This window comes from Cataglyphis hispanica, chromosome 3 (assembly GCF_021464435.1).
Source record: "Cataglyphis hispanica isolate Lineage 1 chromosome 3, ULB_Chis1_1.0, whole genome shotgun sequence".
NCBI classification, from domain to species: Eukaryota; Metazoa; Arthropoda; class Insecta; order Hymenoptera; family Formicidae; genus Cataglyphis; species Cataglyphis hispanica.
The window spans coordinates 6,953,517-6,973,985 of NC_065956.1; the positions used below are offsets into that span (position 1 = coordinate 6,953,517).

General features: G+C 39.3%; 1 protein-coding gene across 4 annotated transcripts in view; it reads left to right on the forward strand.

The window, feature by feature from the left end:
• LOC126848181 (LHFPL tetraspan subfamily member 6 protein-like) overlaps window positions 1-18,667 on the forward strand; it is a 29,405-nt gene extending 10,738 nt beyond the window's left edge. For 2 of the 4 annotated variants that reach the window (XM_050588856.1, XM_050588854.1), the window contains exon 5: window positions 18,428-18,667. In XM_050588856.1, coding sequence (XP_050444813.1) covers window positions 18,428-18,561 — 134 coding nt within the window. In that variant the 3' untranslated portion in view covers window positions 18,562-18,667. Of the gene's footprint in view, window positions 1-1,660; window positions 7,599-18,427 lie in introns of those variants that run through there. The other 2 variants (XM_050588855.1, XM_050588853.1) reach the window with 1 other exon arrangement.
• The last annotated feature ends 1,802 nt before the right edge of the window (window positions 18,668-20,469 follow it).

Below are 20,469 nucleotides of genomic sequence, written 5' to 3' on the forward strand. Positions count from 1 at the left end.
TCGGTATAGAGCGATACGAACGATACGGCGAGCAGCGGAGAATGGCAGCCCGGAACTTAATTCCGGTGGAATGCGGCGCGAGTTATCGATCTAATTCGATAACTAATTAACGCTCGACGAACTCGGGCGCGCGCGGGTGGAAGGGGGAGGGGGGGGAGGGAGAGGAGGGGAGTTGCGCTTTAGTTCCTCGTTTCCTAGTTTAACGACGTCTTCAACGAGAAATTGCCGTTCCGATGTGGCGCAGTAGAAATCCGCGGACGTGTGTCTGTACGTGATTACTCTTAAGGCGTTACACTACGACGGCGACGACGACAACGACGACGGACTAGCATCGGCGGTGGAAGTTTCCCACACTTTCGCAGGCGAATTCCCGGAACATTTTACGGAGCACTCAACGACCTACAGCCATTCCGAGACTTTACGCAAACCGGTCGAGACTTATGGCTCTTGTAACTTTGCGGGCCGCGCAATCCACGTCACGCTGGTCTCGAACGCAATTCCTCTGATTTTCTCGTAATTTTACAGCGTACCCGTAACGATCTGATTCGACGTTGGCGATCGGGTGGTGATTTGCCTTTCAATACCCGGGGGATTGTTATTGATTTGCTGCGAATTTGCTGTCGTGACTGCGGATGCGTACATGTTGTTGTATTTCGCAGGATCATCCATGATACTAAATTTGCATTCGGATAGATTTGCCACGCGATATAACTGGGGGAAAATATTTCTCTATATATTCGCGGCTGCCTTGTATTCTCGTATTAAAAAATTTTTTATTTCTCTCTTGTAATTCAAAAACTCTACATCGACGCTTCGATATTTTATAAATAGGATAGTAGGAAGGTGATTATATTCTGAAAAAGAAATATCGATGCAAAAATTTTAACTCCCAAAAAAATAATCCGGAACATTTTACGTGAGCGCGGATCGTTCATTTTCTTATATTGACAAGATTTTGTAGAGTTATCTGGTGGATGGAGAGAATACATATAATCCATGCGCTCTGTGTATTCGATGCATAGGTGACAAGCGTCCCCAGGTGAATACCATGGAAATAGACCAGTTGGTGGGTCAGACCGACATCAAACCAAACGTCAAAGCGATGACGGGATCGTATATATTTCGATAGCACGTTCCGTCTGTTAAATGATATCTCCTGTGGATTTTATAAATTGAGTTTAATTGTAAACTTTGATAGAAATACGAAGGTAATCTCGTATTTCAAATTATTTAAAGACAACTGATTCGATCGCTGTAGCGAGTATTATATTGTACATTTACCATTTATTTATAAAGTAAAACAAAATATTATTAAGAAAAAAAACTGACAATTGTAAAATATTGTAAAATGTTTCAAAATGTTAAAATGTTGTAAAATTCTTTTTATTCGGTTATTATTAATCATTAAGAAAAAAATTTCTAATTGCAATTCGTAAAAAAATAACTTGTTGCCTTCGGGGCAACTCGTGGAATAAATCCGTTCATGTCGTTTTATTAATCTACTCCGCGAGCCACTGATTAAGTCATTACGGCGACAATCAGATTCAACCTCTCGGCACGACGATTAGGCGGCCGAGCTATCCGCCGGGAAATTCCCGGGGGGTGTCGACGCCGCAGAATATTCGTCGAGTCGATGACAGACGGATGCCATCTGTTTCAGGGAAGTGCTCGCTGTCCTGGTCGAACCACTTACTGATTGGCTCAGTCGCGTTGCTGATGCTGTGCTTCGGCCTGAGCTTCTGCGCGGCGCAGCACAAGCCCACGAATTCGCACACGGATCCCCTGCGCATTTGACAATCGAGATACTCGCAGTCGATTCACGCCTACGCCTCGCCGAAGACGACCACGCTCTCCATCGTCACGGTCTGTTGATCGTCGCGCCTGTTGCGTGCATGCGCCGTGCGTAAGTATGCGAACGTCGTCGCCGCCGCCGCCGCCGCCACCACCACCAGCGCCTGTCGTCCACCCACATCGCGGTGCGAAACAAGATATACATGTGTTATCGCGCGCATATAAACACGTCGCAACATTTGCGCGGGATCTGTCACGCGCGCGCGCGCGCGCGGAATATTTTCGCGAGTCGCGGCGTACTAGCGTGACGACTGCGAGTTGCGGACTCGCATCTCATACATATTTTACGTATTTTTCGATTCGGGGCGAGAATGCAAATTTTTGCGCCATTTCGCGTCCGTTTAATGCATGGTTTAACGCAAACGCGCCAGCTGCGTAACTAGCCCTTTCCCCCCATTGACACATCTCACGCTACCGGTCGGCATGACGCGAGCACTATAAATGAGCGTCGAGCTCATAACATAGTTCATCGATGAATGAAACGATTGACTATTGAACGATTAAGTGGGTAGGTACGAGTTGACAATTTGAAAAAATTAATTTTCCTCTGCGTACTCTAAATGTAATGTGTCACATTCACATGTCGAACACGAAAAAAGTATACGATCCACATTTAAGCTTGGTAAATAACTTAACAAGCGTGTTTCCCGTAGAAAACGTTTCTATTGTGAAGAAATTTTCCTTTGCAAAAATTTAGAAATTTTTGTAAAAAAATTTTTGATATCTCCGTTTTTTTTAATATGACTAGATATTTTTCCGCAAAAAAATCTCAGGATTGCATCCAAAATCCATCCGGATCTCGGAAGATTGATGAAACTTTTGACAGGTTAACGCATATCTACCCTCTCGAGGCAAATCTTGCGCCTCTGTATATAGTATACGCGACCTGTATATGTACGTATGTATATACCGCGCTTAAAGTGAATCTTATAGTCTTGTTTCACAGCACAGAGTGCTCGAGAACTGTTACAGTATTTCCAATTTGATACCATAGTAAGCCCCGGGTGGAAGCGACGAAGCAATTGGCAATTCGCCTTTCAGCACTTTCAATTCTCTCGCTGAGTATATATACGGTGGCGCGCAAAGATTCGGACCGAGAGAAATACGAACACACATACACACCTCTTTCGCGCCGGGACTTTGCATTCAGATACGTCGTAACGATCACGGTATCCGGGTGGACTGCAGCACTCTCCCTTCGAAGACCGAGAAATCGCTATGTGTATCCCGGAAGAAGCCCTTCGGATATATCGATCGCACAGACATGGAGAACGTTTCGACTCTCCAGAGATTTGCACGTTTCTCTTATTTATCCTCGTCTCCGATTCTTTCCTCAAGATGCTATTTCTTTCGTGAAAATAATGATATTGGTTTAACGATGATTGTCAGTGCGTGTTTATCTTAGAATTTATCCAAATAAGATCCCAGATTTCTTCGGATAATACGTGTCATATTTACTTTCCGCGCAAAATATCTTTTTACCTGACATTTTTGTAAAATGACAGAAAAGTGTTTTAAATATATATAGGAAATTCTCACGTGGAGCCACTCTATCAAACAAGTAATTGTATCCATATTGAATCGCGCACGCAAGAGCGAGAGAGAGAGAGAGAGAGAGAGAATGTCGAGAAAATTGGGTTTAAGCCAGACGCGGAAAATTTAGCGGCTAGCGAAATCCGCGTAATTAAAAGATAAAAGGATCAGGAAAGGTCGAAGTTCTGGGCTTCTATAGCTGCGGGTAGTAGTTTATTTGTATCGTGGCTTCTATCTAAACCATTCGCAGATCTTCTTGGCTTCATTCTATTTTCCAAACAAAAGAAATCGTAGGACTGAGCCGAATAGTTAAAAGAAGAAAAGTATTTTATCGTTTTATGTTCGTGATCTGCCTCGTTTGATCTCCTATCCGATGGTTTAATCACGAATCGTGATATGTATAAATGATATATAATTTTTGTAAGAGCATTCACCAGAGATATTTTATTTTTCGTTGCTTGAGAAAATTCGAAAACAATCAGTGCTTCCGAAAGTTTTGTCGAAAGGAAAAACGGGTTGCGCGCAATCCGGTCTCGCGGAATCTCGCTATACAATTGCGCATTCACGAATATTGAGTCACCCTGTACGACTCTCAGGTAAAAAAAAGTAGCCTGCGGTATTTCTGCGCGTTATAAAAAATGTAATATTCGGGATACGTATATGTGACCGAGGTATATAGGTGTAGCCTCAGTGAAATTCACAACTGCGGACGCGGTTGAATTTCACGTGTTGACGGAATGGCGCGCACAAACGATGGGCGCGCGTTATTCGGTGAAGGCATCGCTATTGGCCGGATAAAAATCCAAGCTGAACAAACAGACCGGAGCACGCGCGGGATCTCTATGCATCGCTTACTTCTTGCATCGGGGATTAATCGCGGCTTTTTTTCAACCGCATACACACACACACACACACACACACGCGCGCACGCGTGCGCACGAAATAACGTACTCGTCGTGGTTACGCGTCTGATAAAAACTGTTTCGCCGTGAATAAAAGAATCCGCGGTGATATGGTTACTGATTCTGATGCACTCTCTTTCGTTCTCTCTTTCTCATTTTTTTTTTCCATCGATACGCGCACGAAATATGCGGATCATGGAGATCGTCGCAAATTCGAAAAATATCTCGGTTACTCGTTATTGACGCAAAACGAAGTCATGTTATATGCGTTGACATGGCTTTCCCGAGGACAATTTAGAACGCAACTGGTAAAGGTGTCATAAAACTTGAAAGCTTTTTGGATTATACGCTTCGTAAGTTCAATCTGGATAGAGTGCTTATCAATGCATAACGTTTCAAAAATATTGATAAACGGATCCCGGATCGAGAATACTGCTCTTAAAGAAAATGAAAAATTCGAATTTAAATATTATATGGAATAAAATCGAAAACAGCTGATATATAAAGCTATATATAGAGCTGACAATTGCGATGTTATTATAGTTTATTTGAATATTCTTCTCTCACATCTATCAACGTGCGCGTCATATCCTTATTTTCCAACAAGACTTTCAGTGACTTTCGCATCTCAAGACTCTCTAACTCGATTCGTTCGTTAAGTCGTGATTCGCTGACAGTATCAAGAGGTGGAACTACTGCATCGTGTTTTTCTCACGAGCTATAACTTTAGGCTCCGTCGACGTATCGTCCCCCGAGCAAAACTTAGCTAAAAAAAGGAAAGAGAAAGAGAGAGAAAAAAAATGGGAAGGAAACGAGCTGCTGGTTCGGGATCTATCGATCGACGGGTCGGTTTGTTCGCTCGTAGAGCGGATGTACCGTCGTCTCCCTTGAGAAACTTTCGCGGTAAAACCTCTCCCGTTCGCATGCGCATTTCCCGTCGCAGTATCCCGTCCCTCATTCATCCCGTTCCTCTTTCTCTTTTCTTTTTTTTTTTTTTCTCTCGCTCTCCGCTCCTCTCCACTACTCTCGTATCACACCGATCCCTTTCCCTCTTCCATTTTTCGCTACGCGCTTCCACCACACGCCGCTGCCCGATTCCACTTTGCCTCTTATCGACTTCCGCCTTCCTTCCTAACCTAAGGACTCACCCGGCCATTTCTCTCTGCGACCACTGTGTCGGCCGGTGAGGAAGGTGGGGAAAAGAGATAGCCGGAAAAGCGAGTTCGTTCTCGTGACTAATTGAGCTATCGGTTTATCCGCGAGAGAAAGAAAGAGAGGAGATGGAGAGAGATACGACGGGAGGGCTCGTGGGGGAAGGAACGGAACGATTCAGGGGTAGAACGAGGAATGTTTCAGCAAGCCAACCCATCGTTTCCCTCACTCGGTCTTTCTTGTGTTTTCGCTCGCTCGACTCACGAGCACTTATCGCGTGACCGGGCAGAGCAAGTGGCGGCCATTTCACTGTCTCCATAAACGTACAGTTTTGTAACCGGTTACCTTGCTTAGTTGTCCTTAGAGAGGCCATAAGGGTCGCGAGCGGATTCCTGTGTCGGTTTATTCTCTCGCCGCTCTTCCGTTTAATCTTAATTTCGCTGAAGTCGTTTCGGCTTACCTACCGCGTAATTCGGTCTCTCGGCAACGAAAAGTGAGACCAACGATAAAGTACATCTTACTTAAAAACGTCTACGAGAATTTCCTGTCTAATATACATTTATATTCATTATCGCCGTGGCAAAAATATGAACAATAACCAGATCTAAGTATTATTGCATTAATATTATAGCACTTTGTCGCGAGTCGTAATGACGTATAAATGTGAAAATAGTTAACAGGATTACACGCTCTTCGACGTTATATCGAGAAATGTCAATTTCGATAGCGAAGAAGAAACTTCTTCTAACTTAGACGATTTCGATGCCTCCATTGTTCGCGAAGTTTCCGTTATGTGAGTCTCGTCGCCACGAGACAATTTACAGCGATTGGTCGTGCGATCAAATAATCTCCTCTTTTGTCTGATATTTATTAAATACTTCTAAAGTCTGCTTATTGATTAATTATTGATCTAAATTGCTGCTGTAGTTATTAATTGTTTATGTAATTTATATAACTTAGTTATTTCACTGATTTGGTCCCGTTTTACTATTTTTGCAGATGTAATTTTTTTTTAAGGATACCGAGTGTGAATTGATGAGGATGCGAGTGTGAATTTTCTCCTAATTAGCGTTTGCTTGAATTTTTACGTCTATAAAATTCAGAGAGTTTTTTCTTCCAATTTATGATTAATTAATTGATATTTAATTCCTATTCTTCAATTATACTATTATTCATCCGACAGAATGGTTACAAATTGAACTGTTTGGATGCAAGGTCGCAGCACAAAAGAGCCACGCTAATTCATCTTTCGTGTGCCCTTTGATTAGCTTCTGCCTGTGATCGAACAGCGTAAAGCTTTCTCGCTAATTTGACACTTTCGATGCGCGATCCAATAATGAAGGATATTGGTTGACGGTGTTTCCCGAGAGTCTGGGCGATGGTTGAGCGATTGTGATTAATTCTGTCAAATTGCTAGCAGCTTCATAAGACGATTATCATTATAAGGCAATAAGGATTCGATTGATCGATCGGTTATTACCTACCACATCCTTAATCGTTTGTTTATTTTCCTCACAGCATGAAGGCAATTGGTCTCAGTTGGTGTTATATTACGACCACATAATTTTTTAAACATTTTTATAAAAAATTTCTTAAAAAGTTAGGTTTTCCTCTTTTTATTAAATTTTCCAAGCCATGATCGATATATCCGAGCAATATGCGCGTAAATGAAATCGACGAGGCAAATTGATTATGACATCCATAATCAATCGCGCTTCCCATATGTCGTTATATGTACATTTTTTCATCTTCGACCATACTATCAGAATCGGTGTACCGAATATTAACTATATTAACGTATTTTCATCTAGTGCGATTTCATATTGCAGGAATTAAGGACCACGCTAATTCGGATCGATACATCGTGAAAGTGCGTGTAAATATGAATTCTTGATGAGAAAAAGAGAGAGAGAGAGGCCATTGCTGTTACACCTATCGTTTTGTAAAAGAAAGACGATTGTGCGTTAGAGAGTATGCGTTAGAGAGTATGCAAGCATCATAGTTTTATCAAACTATTTTACGACATTCGCGGAGAAGCACGTTGCACAAAATAGTATTCAGAAATAATATCCTCGCAATAACCGATCAGTCTCTAGAGAAGAGTTTTGTAATTAAAAGTTTTACTTAAAAATAAATAAATTTTTTATTAAAAACAATTAACTTATCATATTGATTTGAAGCTTTAGTGTATAATAAATATTAATTTTTTTCTCTTAAATTTTCATTTTTTTTGTATAACGTGTTTCACATCGTGGAATTCTGTCGTATCATTACAATCAATACATTTCAGCGTCAGAGGTAATCATTTCCTTAATGTATATTAAATGCGCACGTGATTAGATGCTGGAACATAATAATAATATTTCGCTGATAGCAGTATTTTAAGCGAATGTGCTGAAGAAGAGTTTTCGAACTAACTAAATATTTGCTTTTGATCCTAAAAATGTAAATTTTTTCTGATACGGTGCATATTAAGATCTAACAAAAAGCCCACGAGACATTCGAAGTTGCCTCCAACTTCTTCCCAACTTTTTCCTTTAGAACAAAAAGAATGGAAATTTATTCGTTAAAGTTTTAAGAATAGTTACACGAAGAGAAAAAGGAGAGTAACACGAACAAAAAATGTTGAGATTTGTTGAACTTTAGTGTGCATCCGCAATGGATAATTTTAGGCTAGCAAGATTTGATATGTAATTTTTTTGTAATACATAACACATAATACATCTCGTAATGTCAAATGCGTTTATGAAATATTATATTATAATTTATTCGGAGAAATATTATTAATCAGATCTCATTGGTTATATTCGGAGAGAAGATGGAGCGTATATAAAATATTTGGAGCGTGATCCGCATATATGAAATGCAAAGGAGCGTGACGAGCGTGCGTTTAGTTAGAGCTCGTGCAAATAACAGCGCGCGCATATGCATTCAACGTGAAGGTAAATAAATGCTGTTCGATGTGCAATCCGACACACAATTAATTGGGATCATCTCTTTTTTTATTCTCACACATTACTGATTGCAAAAATCAGATGATATATGCTGTACGACGTGTTATTTACGATATAGGGCACATTATTATAAAACCGGTCCTCTTCCTTCGTAATGTCAACCGTGACTATTTCCTTGTAAACGACGAATGTGTACATACTATTACATGTATTCATCCGATGTAAATTTTTTGTTAGGTATTAATATATTTTATAATAAAAAGGAAATATATATAAAATAAGATAAAAAAAATTATTGTATAGATTTTCCCGCCAATTCTTCCCCTCCAATTAATTATACGGGTGTTTGAAAAAAATAAATTAATTTTAAAAATTATTTCTTCTTTATATATTTTATTATACATAATATTATACATTATTTAAAATTTACTTTTTTAATTTTATCCAATTTATTATACAGTTTAATTTAGTATATTTTAATACATTTTTTTATTTTAAATCCGTTCTATGTACACATATATGTTTTTATAAATAACCGTTCAATCATCGTGTGATAACGATCTAATTGCGAACGTAGTCTACGCCAATCGCATCATCTTCTCTCGAACAGGGCGGATGAGAGGATTTATGGGAAAGGTCGCTTTTGAGAGCAAATGCTCTTATGGCATGAAGTAGTTTCCTATAAGCGGACTAGTGTAACGGAGAAGAGAAGGTAGAGGATAATGACATTGAAACTGAGAGAGGAAGAGAAAAGTGGAAGAGAGGAACGTGGTGACGCGGCGAATCAATGTCACGATAAAAACAGATGACGAGATAAGTGAGGATGGAGAAAGCTGCATTGTACGCTTAAATGAATTGGATCGATAACGATCGCGGAGAAAAATTTCTGCTTCATTAATTCGATAATATTTCATGTACAGAGAGGCATGCAAGAGGAAGATAAACGTAAAATAAATCGTGCAGCGATGAGTAATATTAAAACAAAATACGCGAGAATAGAATAAAATACGCGATGAAAGAATCGCATTATCTTAATAATGCGTGTTTTTTATAGGCACAGTTCTTCGACTGCACGCGTGCAAGTAATCGTTTAACGGGAGACATTACGAGAACGACGATGATAAAAGTGCAAATAGCAAGGAGTAATTTTTTTGCCAAATGCATTTATTGTGCGAGAAGAAATGTAATAACACTTATAGGAAGCTCTCTCAATAATGGAATAAAATTTAACTTGGCTTGTATGAAAAACTGATCCGCGAGAGGAAATAAAAAAAGAGGAGAAAGCTAACAATGAGAGCTCGAAAAAAATATTTGAAGTCGTTCTCTCGCGCGGCTTCCACGTGGATACGTACGATCCTAAATTAGAAGAAAGCCTCGGCTTTCTTCACTACTCGCAAAAAATTGATACGCGATTATAAGAAGACTTTTCGCGGCTGCAAACCAGGCGTTTCTGTAGGAGTTCGGGAGAGAGGTAAGGTAAAGTATAATCCGTGTCTACGGTAAGATCCCGGCGGGTTAGGCGATTCGTGCTCTGAACTCCGCAAGAACGGTAACGCTTATTAGAGTTTGCTCGTTAGAACAATCGCGGAGAACAGACGGCAGAATTAGCGGGCATTTGCTGATAGTTGCGCGCACGTTTCTTGAGTAAATTATAATTAACAATGGAAAATTGTCAGCTATTTGTTAGATCAATTGTCGTTTGCGTCAAATTGATTTAGAACCATTATGACTGTTCTCTTTATATATATCTCTCATCTTTCTTCAAATCTCTTTTTAGCAGATGAAAATGAAGACTTTGCATCGACGCATTGTATAAAGTAAAAATTAATGTTCGCGATGAAACACGTTGGAAAATGAAATAAACAAAAGATACGAATCATGCTTTAGTATATCAAATTCATTAAGAATCTAATTGCATTCTAATGTCTCGACAACGCGGATAAACCTCTTCAACGTTTCTCGAGCGCTCGATAAACTCCATTTAGAAGACGAGCGTAAAGGTCGTGCCTTCGCACGAAGTAATGCAAAGCAGAGACTTCGCGCCGTCGAGGTAAAGTCCCGATAATGCAAAACGGAAAGGCGAGTCCGTCGCGAGCCGAGATACCGCATTGCTAAGGAGATTGGAAACTCGAATCTACGTGCGAAGTAACACTTGTCGTTGCATTCCCTCGTCCTCTCTCCGAGAAACGACGCCGCGCCGTGAAAATATCTTTTCTTTGCACTTTTCCAGCTCGCGCCCGAACCCGAATCCCAGTGGCTTGCAAACGAGAAATCGCGGCGTGCGTATCGAATTACTTTAAGGAAAAGATAAAACCCGAGGAATTAGATCGCTCTTGAATTTTATTGCCCGGGCTTTCGCCACGCTCAACTCATCTCATCTTGTCTCATTCCCTTCGTAGAAAATATAATATAATCACTAAATAAAAAGAGAAATCATTTCCTGACCGTACTTTTTCTTTTATTTATGACTCTAAAATGTTAAGGAGAGAGATATACGTGTAAAATATTATATATAAATATTATAAATAAAAATTATAAATAAAATTATGCAAATTCTTATATAGTGGGATAAAAAAAAATATTCACCGTTATTTGATCGGAATGTACGGTTACGTTCGCTGTTCTTTGTGCAATTTTCATGGTAGAGGGTCTCTTGTATGCATAGCTATACATATGCTACGCAGTTATGAAGTCACTATGGTTACCTTGCGCCTGTCAAGTTGCCCGGAACGGCTTAATGTAACGACACGGCTTCTAGTTTGTAAGTTATAAATTCGTAATTCTATATGCAAAATACGTATGCTATAACTGAGGATTCTCGCATGTAGAACGTGTATTGTTTATTTTCTCCGGAATAGATTTAAATGTGCAATCTTTGTACTTCGCAGAAAATAAAAAGCTATTTAAAACTTGAGCGTAAAAGTAAAAAGTAAAGTAAATTTTATTTGAATAACTAAATTAAAACTTAACTCGCTGAACGGAGATATAATCTCTATTCGCCATGCAATTATCGCGCAATTTTAATAAGACAGTTACAGTTTATAAAAAATTTTCAAATATTCGAAATTATTCATTTTGTCTGCGTATCTGAATCATGTGTGCGTGTATACATCTCTTTAAACTTTCAAATCTTGAATCGTACTCTCTCAAGTATTATATTCGTTTATTCGAAGATTTATTCCTACTTCGCGAGAAAGTGGAAGAGCACAGCTACGTGTGCGCTCATGTATGTATACAATATATACATTCGCCCGGTATGTCACGTACAACGTGAAAAGTGCCGCTTAACTCGCAAAGTGATTCGAGTGGATGGAGAGCTAGTCCGTAGCTTCTCTCGAAAAACGAAAGTCCCTGCCAATTCCTGTCCTCTTCTTTCAACGTCGAGTGCTTCAGTTGTAATGACCTCTTGAAATTGAAAAACGGAATTTCAAAGCTCAAAATTAAGACCGAGAATACGATTTAATTCTAACGTTGCCGATAATGTGGAAGATAAGGACATTTAAGATCATTAAGATCATTTGATTCTTTTTCCGTACAAATTTAAGCGCACAATATTTATCGCAATTTTGAATTTTATGAAAAATTGCTTCATCGATTTTCGCGTGCGAAAATAAATAAAATGTGCTTACAAAAAAAAAAAACAAGAGATTAAAAATTTGCGTAACTAATTGACCACGGGGTACCATTGCTATTCAGACCTTGTCGCTGCCTAATATTTACTCGCGTTCATTAAGGCAGCCAGTTTTCAGGCGGTACAATTTGTCGAGCTCCTGCTCTCTGCAATGCCGCCGCCGTATTTTTCGCAATCCACTGCTAATCTCCATCTTCTTGAGTCTCCCGCAAATGGTCGCGAACGCGAGTCGCGGACTACGTGACTACGTGAACTTTTTAAGCTGTTTACCGAATGTCGCGTCTATCGCGAGCGGTTTTATCGCGGCTTATGAACTTAGTTCGAGTTCGAGATGATCGAACCCGGACGAAGGGGTGGGAAGTTATAAATTCGTTATAACTCGTATATGAAATATCGACAAGATGCCATGGAGAACGATGACATTTTCAAAGTAAACAGACGGAGGATCCTACGCGTGGTTCTTTACACGACATGTTGCATCCATTACACAACACGGCGGAACCTCTTAAAGGTGCTTTCGAAGGAAACCATAGGGGCACTGTCTGCGAAGGGATTCTTAAACGTTCCCTCGATGTTTGTATCGCAGATTATTATTCTCATCACGGCGCGAGTTCCGGCGAAGGGCGGGTTTTTATTATAGTCGGGAGGTGTATATCGTTTCTATTCATTCTCTCGCGGCGACGACTGTGTGAAACGAAATATTGTACTTTGTTCCGGCGATTTAAATTCACCGCGCCTGCGACGCTATTCCCTTTACTTCATTCGGCGCGAGGGGAACTTCGCCTCGACCAACCACCTACCTGGCGGAAGTAAAAACTTCCTCGAGAGATCGGGATAAATGAATTAAACGATACCGTACTCCTCGCGTTTCGAGCGCGCGAGACATTCGCGGCGCACGCTCTTATTCCTCGTCTCGCCTTAAATTCGCCTTACCTGTTCGCCGATATTGTTTCGCCTCCATGCCGGCGAAAGTTTGTTTTTAATTACTTTACTTTCGGCATAAATTGCTTGTAACGCTTACTGCCGCGTGCAATAACCTTTTGCTCATGCACGCGATCGCAAATCTTTGAAAGTGCACACTTGCCGCGTTGTACGACTACACGCGCGGCTTTACTACTCACGTGCGTATAATGGCATTTACGCGAGACTGTATCGAGAGATCTCACCGTAACATTATAACATTCTCACGTGTTTCTCGCAAAAATAAATATTTCTTCTTCAAAGATATATATCAGCGCAGAATTTTCAATTTTTTTATAATTATGAATTGAAAAAAAAAAAATGAAAAAAAAAAAGAGTTATGTCTATTGATACCTTAATTTTTAATATTTCAATTCTTTTTTCTTTAATAATATACTTTTGCAAAAAGTTAAAAATTTCTATCTCAATTGATACCTAAAGGAAATCAGTATATACCGAAAATAAAATAATATCTCGCGATAGCTTCCCTCGGATATTTTTCTTTCGCGCTATCCCGTAGAATCCCGTATCATCTCCTCCGCGTCATCTTGCACCACGTCATCGTTGTTTCCGCCAACGTAACAACTAGGGGGCAACTTTGCTGGCAGGTAGAACGATTATGTTTCGAGACCTGAATGAATATTTGCTCGACTTCTCCCTTCCGGGAGATAGATCGGGCGGGCACACTGTCCCGGTATACGGTGGCTATAAATACTGCTTTGTATGCATGCCGAGTGAGCGGACCGCCAAGCACGGATAATAGGGAAGGAAGCCTCGGAGAAGCTACTTTGTCCCTTCGTCCTTGCCTCGGCCGCCGGCTACTCCTCCTCCTTCACGTGCATCGATGTTGTATAATGCGGTAACATAATAACGCAAGGCTGCTCTCGCGACGACGTCCGAGCCCCCGTGTCCGTTCACCACACCTCTAATTATAATTATCAAAGGATTGACGGTGTGGCGGCGGCGACTCCACCACAGTCCTCGTACCTTGCGAACATTATTTTGATCCTTGCGGCGCTTGTTAATGGAGCGATTACCCGTACGTGTGCTCGCGCGTGCTTATTATCTGTTACTTGCAATAATTTTCTCAGGAAGTATCTCCGCTCTGTGATGTATAAACTTTCCTTCAACCAACGCTATCTATCTTGAGCGCGTTAAAATCGTGAGTGCAAAGTGAGCGCTCTCTATTCATTATTATTTATAAATAATTATCTCCCTCAAGTAATCTTGATAATTAACAATTAATATCTTTTTCTTCTTGACAATTATAAATATTTCCACTTATAAACCACATTTTATTACAATATTCAATATCAACTATCGCATAATGAAGAATATTACATAAAGAGTATTAGTTTTATACGGAAAGTTTTCTCGTAATATTATCTCATTTCCTTCGAATAAGTTAGAAGAGCAGCACACATTTCATCGAAATATAAAATAAAAATCCCATAAGCGTAGAAGCGATATTTTAAAACGAATGTACTAACTTATTCAACTAGCGTCAATCACGAAACTGTCCGAATTACTCGGACGATATCATTCGCATTAATTTCATTTTAACATCGTCCGTATTAGGCAACACACGTATCACGAATCGCGCGTACGTGCTCGCATGTATGAAACATACATCACGTACTACGTGACTAACGAATCGCGCGAGCGAGCATGTAGACGCAATTTGCACGGATAGATTTCGCTAAACTGCTATTATCGCGATTCTATTCTAGCATTTTGTCCAAAATACTACTGTTGCCCGCTCGCAACGGAAGCGGATTCCCATTCGTCCAAAGCGCTCCCCCTCTCCATTTCGAATCCGCTTCCTTTCGACAATGCCGAATTATCATTCGAAACTTTTATCAGCCGAATCGCTAATTACACTGCCTTTATGCTACCTACATCCAGTAAACTATGTCCGGAGTTATCGAAATTCTCTTTTACCAAATCTCCAAACTAAAGCTCTTTTTTTAGAAAAGTTCCATTCTCGTATTTATTTCTCTTTTTCAGCAAAATATCCGCTTTTTTCCGAAATAGATCTCACGAAAATAACGTCAATCGAATATATAAAATTCAACGTTGCAATAATATTGGCAATATAATACTTCGTATGTATTTTCTGTATCCAAAATACGCTCTTATTTTAATCCCATCTAAAGTATACGTCAGTCTCATTTGATTTAAACCGACTTGAGGAAAAGACGTAAAGTAGCTCGATATCACGGCGTGAAACTTGGATGGATTTCCTATCTCGCGGCTAGAAGTTTGTGTAGCTTATCAAGAGAGGTGTACGTTGAAAGAGATTGAAGTGATAGGAAAGCGGAAACGGCGAAAATTCTTCGCAGTTTTCGAGAAAGGAGCAACGAAGAACGGGTGGTACGTAACGTATAGGATAGCAAGAAGAGAACACGCGAGATTCCCATAAAGCACAGTCGAATATGTCGGTACAAATAAAACGGTTGTCGATCAATGCTGTGACCATGTAAGCTCGAATATCAACGGGGAAAAAAATGGTCGGAGAGAGTGGAGAAGAGCGTTGCTTTCATCGAGTTCATCCAATTTTGCGTGAGATTAAATTACAAAGGAAAAAATGCAATTTTGTTGATAGAAAAGTTATATCATTTCTATTAAGTGTGCTCTCAAAACTGTGAAAAGGGAATTGTTTTTAATTATGCGCACAATCCTGTTTTATCCCCTTCCAACTCTTTATTCTTCTAATATTAAAATCTTCAATTGCGACTTTAATAATACGATATCACAATTATCGCTAGTGTCATTTGCTATATTATAGACATATGACTGCTTATTTTTAAATGGTAATACAGAACATAAAACAACGCGTATGATATTTTCTATCGCATCAATGCCAGTAAAAGTGCGGGAAGGGAGAGGATGCAATGAATATCATCGGAAGCGCAGATGTAAAAAATAAAAATAATAAAAAAAAATAATAATAATAATAAAGTGCACGCAAAAACTTCGTATTTCATTCTGTGTCACGTCCCGTCCACATCGGTGCGGCGTTTTAGTATAATAGAAATGTCGGCACAATCCCGGTATGGCGTTTTTCCTTCTCTCTCTCTCTCTTTTTTTTTATTCCTGTGTCGACTTTTTCCGACAACCCGTCAAAGCAATCACCCAACGCCGCGCGCTCGTCCGGCGCACGTAAATTCACCGAAAAATCCAATTAATCTTAATCAAGAACCGATTGCATAAAAGTCGTATATACGCGCGCGCGAGATCCAGTTGGCGCGAAAGCGTCCTCATCGCCGGCGGCGTCGCGAAATTGATATTACGTGCTAGGAACGTAGAAATCCCGCGCTGAAGATCGACAGCTAAATGCCATTATCTGAGAGGGATTGCTATATACGTCACAAGCCATAGCTCGCACAGCTCTCTCTCCAAATGCTCTCCTCGATATTCATCGTGCAAATAATATTATCGCTCGAATCGCATGCAATAATCGCACATTGTCAAAAGTACTTTCACCTTTGTGGAAGGAGATACGCGTTCGATTGTTAAATAACGTTCGGATTGGATTTTTAATGAAAATTCTCGTTACAAAGGTGTCTCGATGTTTTCACGGAATCGTGACTATCGGAATTCCGCAGCTTTATATCATATGTTGCCAGCGAAAAATATCGATGGGACGACGATGGGAGTGTCTGCCTTCGACGCGATCGTGTGTCCTGTAAAACGACGCGAAAAGAAAAAGGGAGGTAGCCGGAAAAATGTAAGTGAAATACGATGTAAAGGGTGTAGCGAAGACAGCGGAGATATAACGGAGCGCCGGAAGGGGGGGTCTCAGGTCGCCGGCACAGATGGAGTGGAAAGAAACGTAATTACAAATAGTTCTACCTTTCGTCCGCAGTCCACATCACTGCCTACCCCCGCGCTCGCTAACTTTCGCCGGCCATTTGTTCCTTTCTCGTTCGAGACCGGACCGAGAGATATGGGCTAAATTTGATAAATGGCGGTGCCGATCGAAGGAGTTTCCAGTACAACAGGTAATTTCTGGAAACGTTCAATGCTATCCCACGTTTATTAGATCGTATCATGTTTTTGACAACGAAGACTGATTTGCGTTATCGTATTCGGAACCGCCATCTCGCACATTTAAAAACATCACTCGAATATCCATTATATAGGTATTTTACGAAACATTTTTCTCTCATATTGTCTTGCATATATCTTTATATATATATATATATTACTTGTTACAAAAAAATCACAAAATATTAATAATTAATATATTGTAGTTTATAATCTTTTGAAAAAATTTATTTAATCAAAATTCATCAACCTTAAGTATTTATGAATTGATGTATATGAGTTGATTAAGCGTACTTTAATTTAATAATGATTACGTATTTAATTAGTAAATAACAATTGATACAGTTCCGCTATCATAAATTACTCATTCTAGCTATTGCGTGAATTTAATGAACGACAGGTTTGATTATTCGAACAGCACCAGTCTCGTTTTCAATACGATGCAGTTTAAGCAAATTACATTTTACGGCAATTCGATATGTTTCAAAAGGTAGCGAATTAATGTATCTGCGTTTACGTTCCGTAATTTATATACACATACGGAATGGTAAAAAGGTAGTAATAAACAAAAATATTTGATGCAGAACTGATGGCGGAACATATAATCATGACAGATATTACTTTTTCATAAATCAATTCATTAACTACGATTATTTGTTGCATATTTATTGAAATAACTCTCGATCTAGCAAGTATACGATTGATTATCTCTTTATAAAATGCGACAATAAAAATTGCAGATAACTAGATCCCGTATTTTTATTTATTTATTTTTTTTTTCGAAAAATTTGATTAATCTTAAATTTGATTCTACCATTTCAAAAAAATATTTGTACTTAAATATTGTAAGAAAAACAAACATGACATATTTACGAGCAAATATTTTAACTATTCGTCATTTTTCTTTCTCTTAATCTAAACTTTGATTAACCGACATGTAAACAACTTACATTTATTTAACAAAACCGAATGTTTTCTATGCGTATAAATATGAGAGGAGAGATGCTATGTGTACATTTTCAATTTTTACTGTTGTTTATTTTAATTCATATTAAATGCGATCCAAGCGAAAAGAATGCTAAAGTATTTATACACAATTATTCCGGGACGCGTAATATTAGCGTTTTTACCCGTTTTACTTATCCACTCTAATTCAATTATGTTTTAAATTAACCCAGCGCTATCATTCGTCACTTATTCAACCAATCAACGAGAGATTAAAGAGTCTCATTCGTATGCTTGTTAAATCTTCAACTAACTTGAAATTGCACAATGGTGATTTATCCGCATATTTCCGATCCGGTAATTGAAGTCAATGTGAGATCGTCTAATCTTGGAAAATATAATATTTGGACAAACGTATGTTGACGATATTTTTGATGGAAATGTTGCAGTAATGGAAAAGCGGAAACGATGTAATAATGCGACGGGCGTGATACTCTCCAGCTGTCAGACTATAATCACGGTTATTCCCTTCCACTGTTTTGGATTTAAATCATCATCAAATAACAGTATGGCATACGGCTGACATCGCATTTCCGTCCCACGTCTGGACAACTGCGTGATTAAGCTTTAGATATATCTCAATGTCATTTAATGTGTGCGACATTTTGTAAACGACATGCGTCCCTAGATACATTTATAAGCTTATAATTATCAGCTGAAAATGTTGTACGCAAGCTGGGCTTGCGAATTTTATGAATGTTGCTATTATTAACGCGAAATATTAATTTTACAAGAAAAATAAATAAATATTTATTTCAATCTTTCTTGTGTATATATTTTAGTAATGTAATATAATATTTGTAACAAAATATATACATATATATATATAGGAAAATCTTTCAGCCAATTAATAAATTGAGATTTTCGATTTAATTTTTATTGGATTACATAATTTCAATATCATTTCATAAATTCAATTAAGAAAAGCTATGTTTCGTCAATTTCCTCCTAAACATATCTTTCATCTCTGCAGCGTTTGCATTGCGAAAATTACGTAAAGCGGAGAGGAGCTCTCGATCTACTCTCGTGTCGACGACAAGCAAATGAAATCTCATTAAGGAGCGCGTGATTTCTTAAAAGCGGTCGATACGAGATCGACGATGTCGTCTTTGCGAGGAGCCGGAATTCATCGCGGACTTGCACCGTTGTGATGATGATGGCGCAAGTATTTGCTGATTGCGCGAGGGCGACTTGTCGAGTTAAATGCAAACCGACCTTGCAAAATTGCGGGCTATACACACGAATGATCACCCATCCGTCCCAGGCAGCCACTTTCCAGTACAGAAGCGCAATTTCGGCAGAGATAGACAGGCCCCGACCAAGCTCGATCTTGTCTCCTCTGTATACGCAGAATTAACGGTAGCGCCGGTCCTCTAGTCGGCCGAGAGAGCCAAGCCGAGTGCTTCGTTAACTCGTGGAATCCAGCTGAAAGACGTGCCGAGAGTGCGAACAGAGTACAGGTTTCGATCCGGCGCAGCTGCTCTACAAGACGAGGCGACTCACTACACAGAGAGCTATTCGCGTCGAGAGTGCTCTCTGACTGTCAAGTCGTAATAAAAAACAAAAAAAAAATACAAGCGGCCAATCCATATATAATAAATTAAAATTATATTTAAAAATTTAATTGTGATAAAGAAATAAGATCTAATTAACTTTTCACTAAAAGAAATCTGTAATTATGAAATAATGCTTAATCTGATACATTACTGATAAAAAATCTCATGCTTTTTCCTGAATTAACATATCTTATTGTTTAGTATTTTAGTAATATTAAGTGTGGTGCAACTTTTAACGTCTTTTTAAAAAAGTCAGACTATTGGCGGTGTTTGAAACTTCTTCCTGACTAGTTAACTGTTTCATTGGAATTATCTTGCAGTATTTATAGAGAGAAATCAGATAGCTCGTAGGAAATAAAACTTTTAAGCCATCGAAAAATAGCAGAGCAAAACACACAAATAGGAGAAGATGGGATGAGCCGACCGAGTCCCAGGGGAATGAGTAACGATTACCACCGAGTTCGAGTATCTCTGCCAAGATAAAGAGAGAGGGTAAGAAAGAAGGGCGAGAGCCAAACGAAGACGCGCGTTCATAGATTCCGTTAATTACACTCGACCGTCGAGCGAATCCAGTTCCTTCGCCCCTTGATTCTTGGATATCCGTGAAAATAAGTGTAACGGGCGACGGTAAAAATCTACAACGATGATAGCGTTGCTTTTTTATCCTTACTCTTCGATTTAGTCGCGAAAACTGAACTCAATTATCGAGCGATCGTTCATGCATATAATATCAAGATTCAAGTAATAAGCATCGCTATCGCGCTTATTATTTGCGCGACAACATGTTTGTTATTGGCACGTCCGCGTTGCCTGTAATATATTATATATAATAACAACTGACGTGCACACGCAGATCGTATATAACCGTGAATACT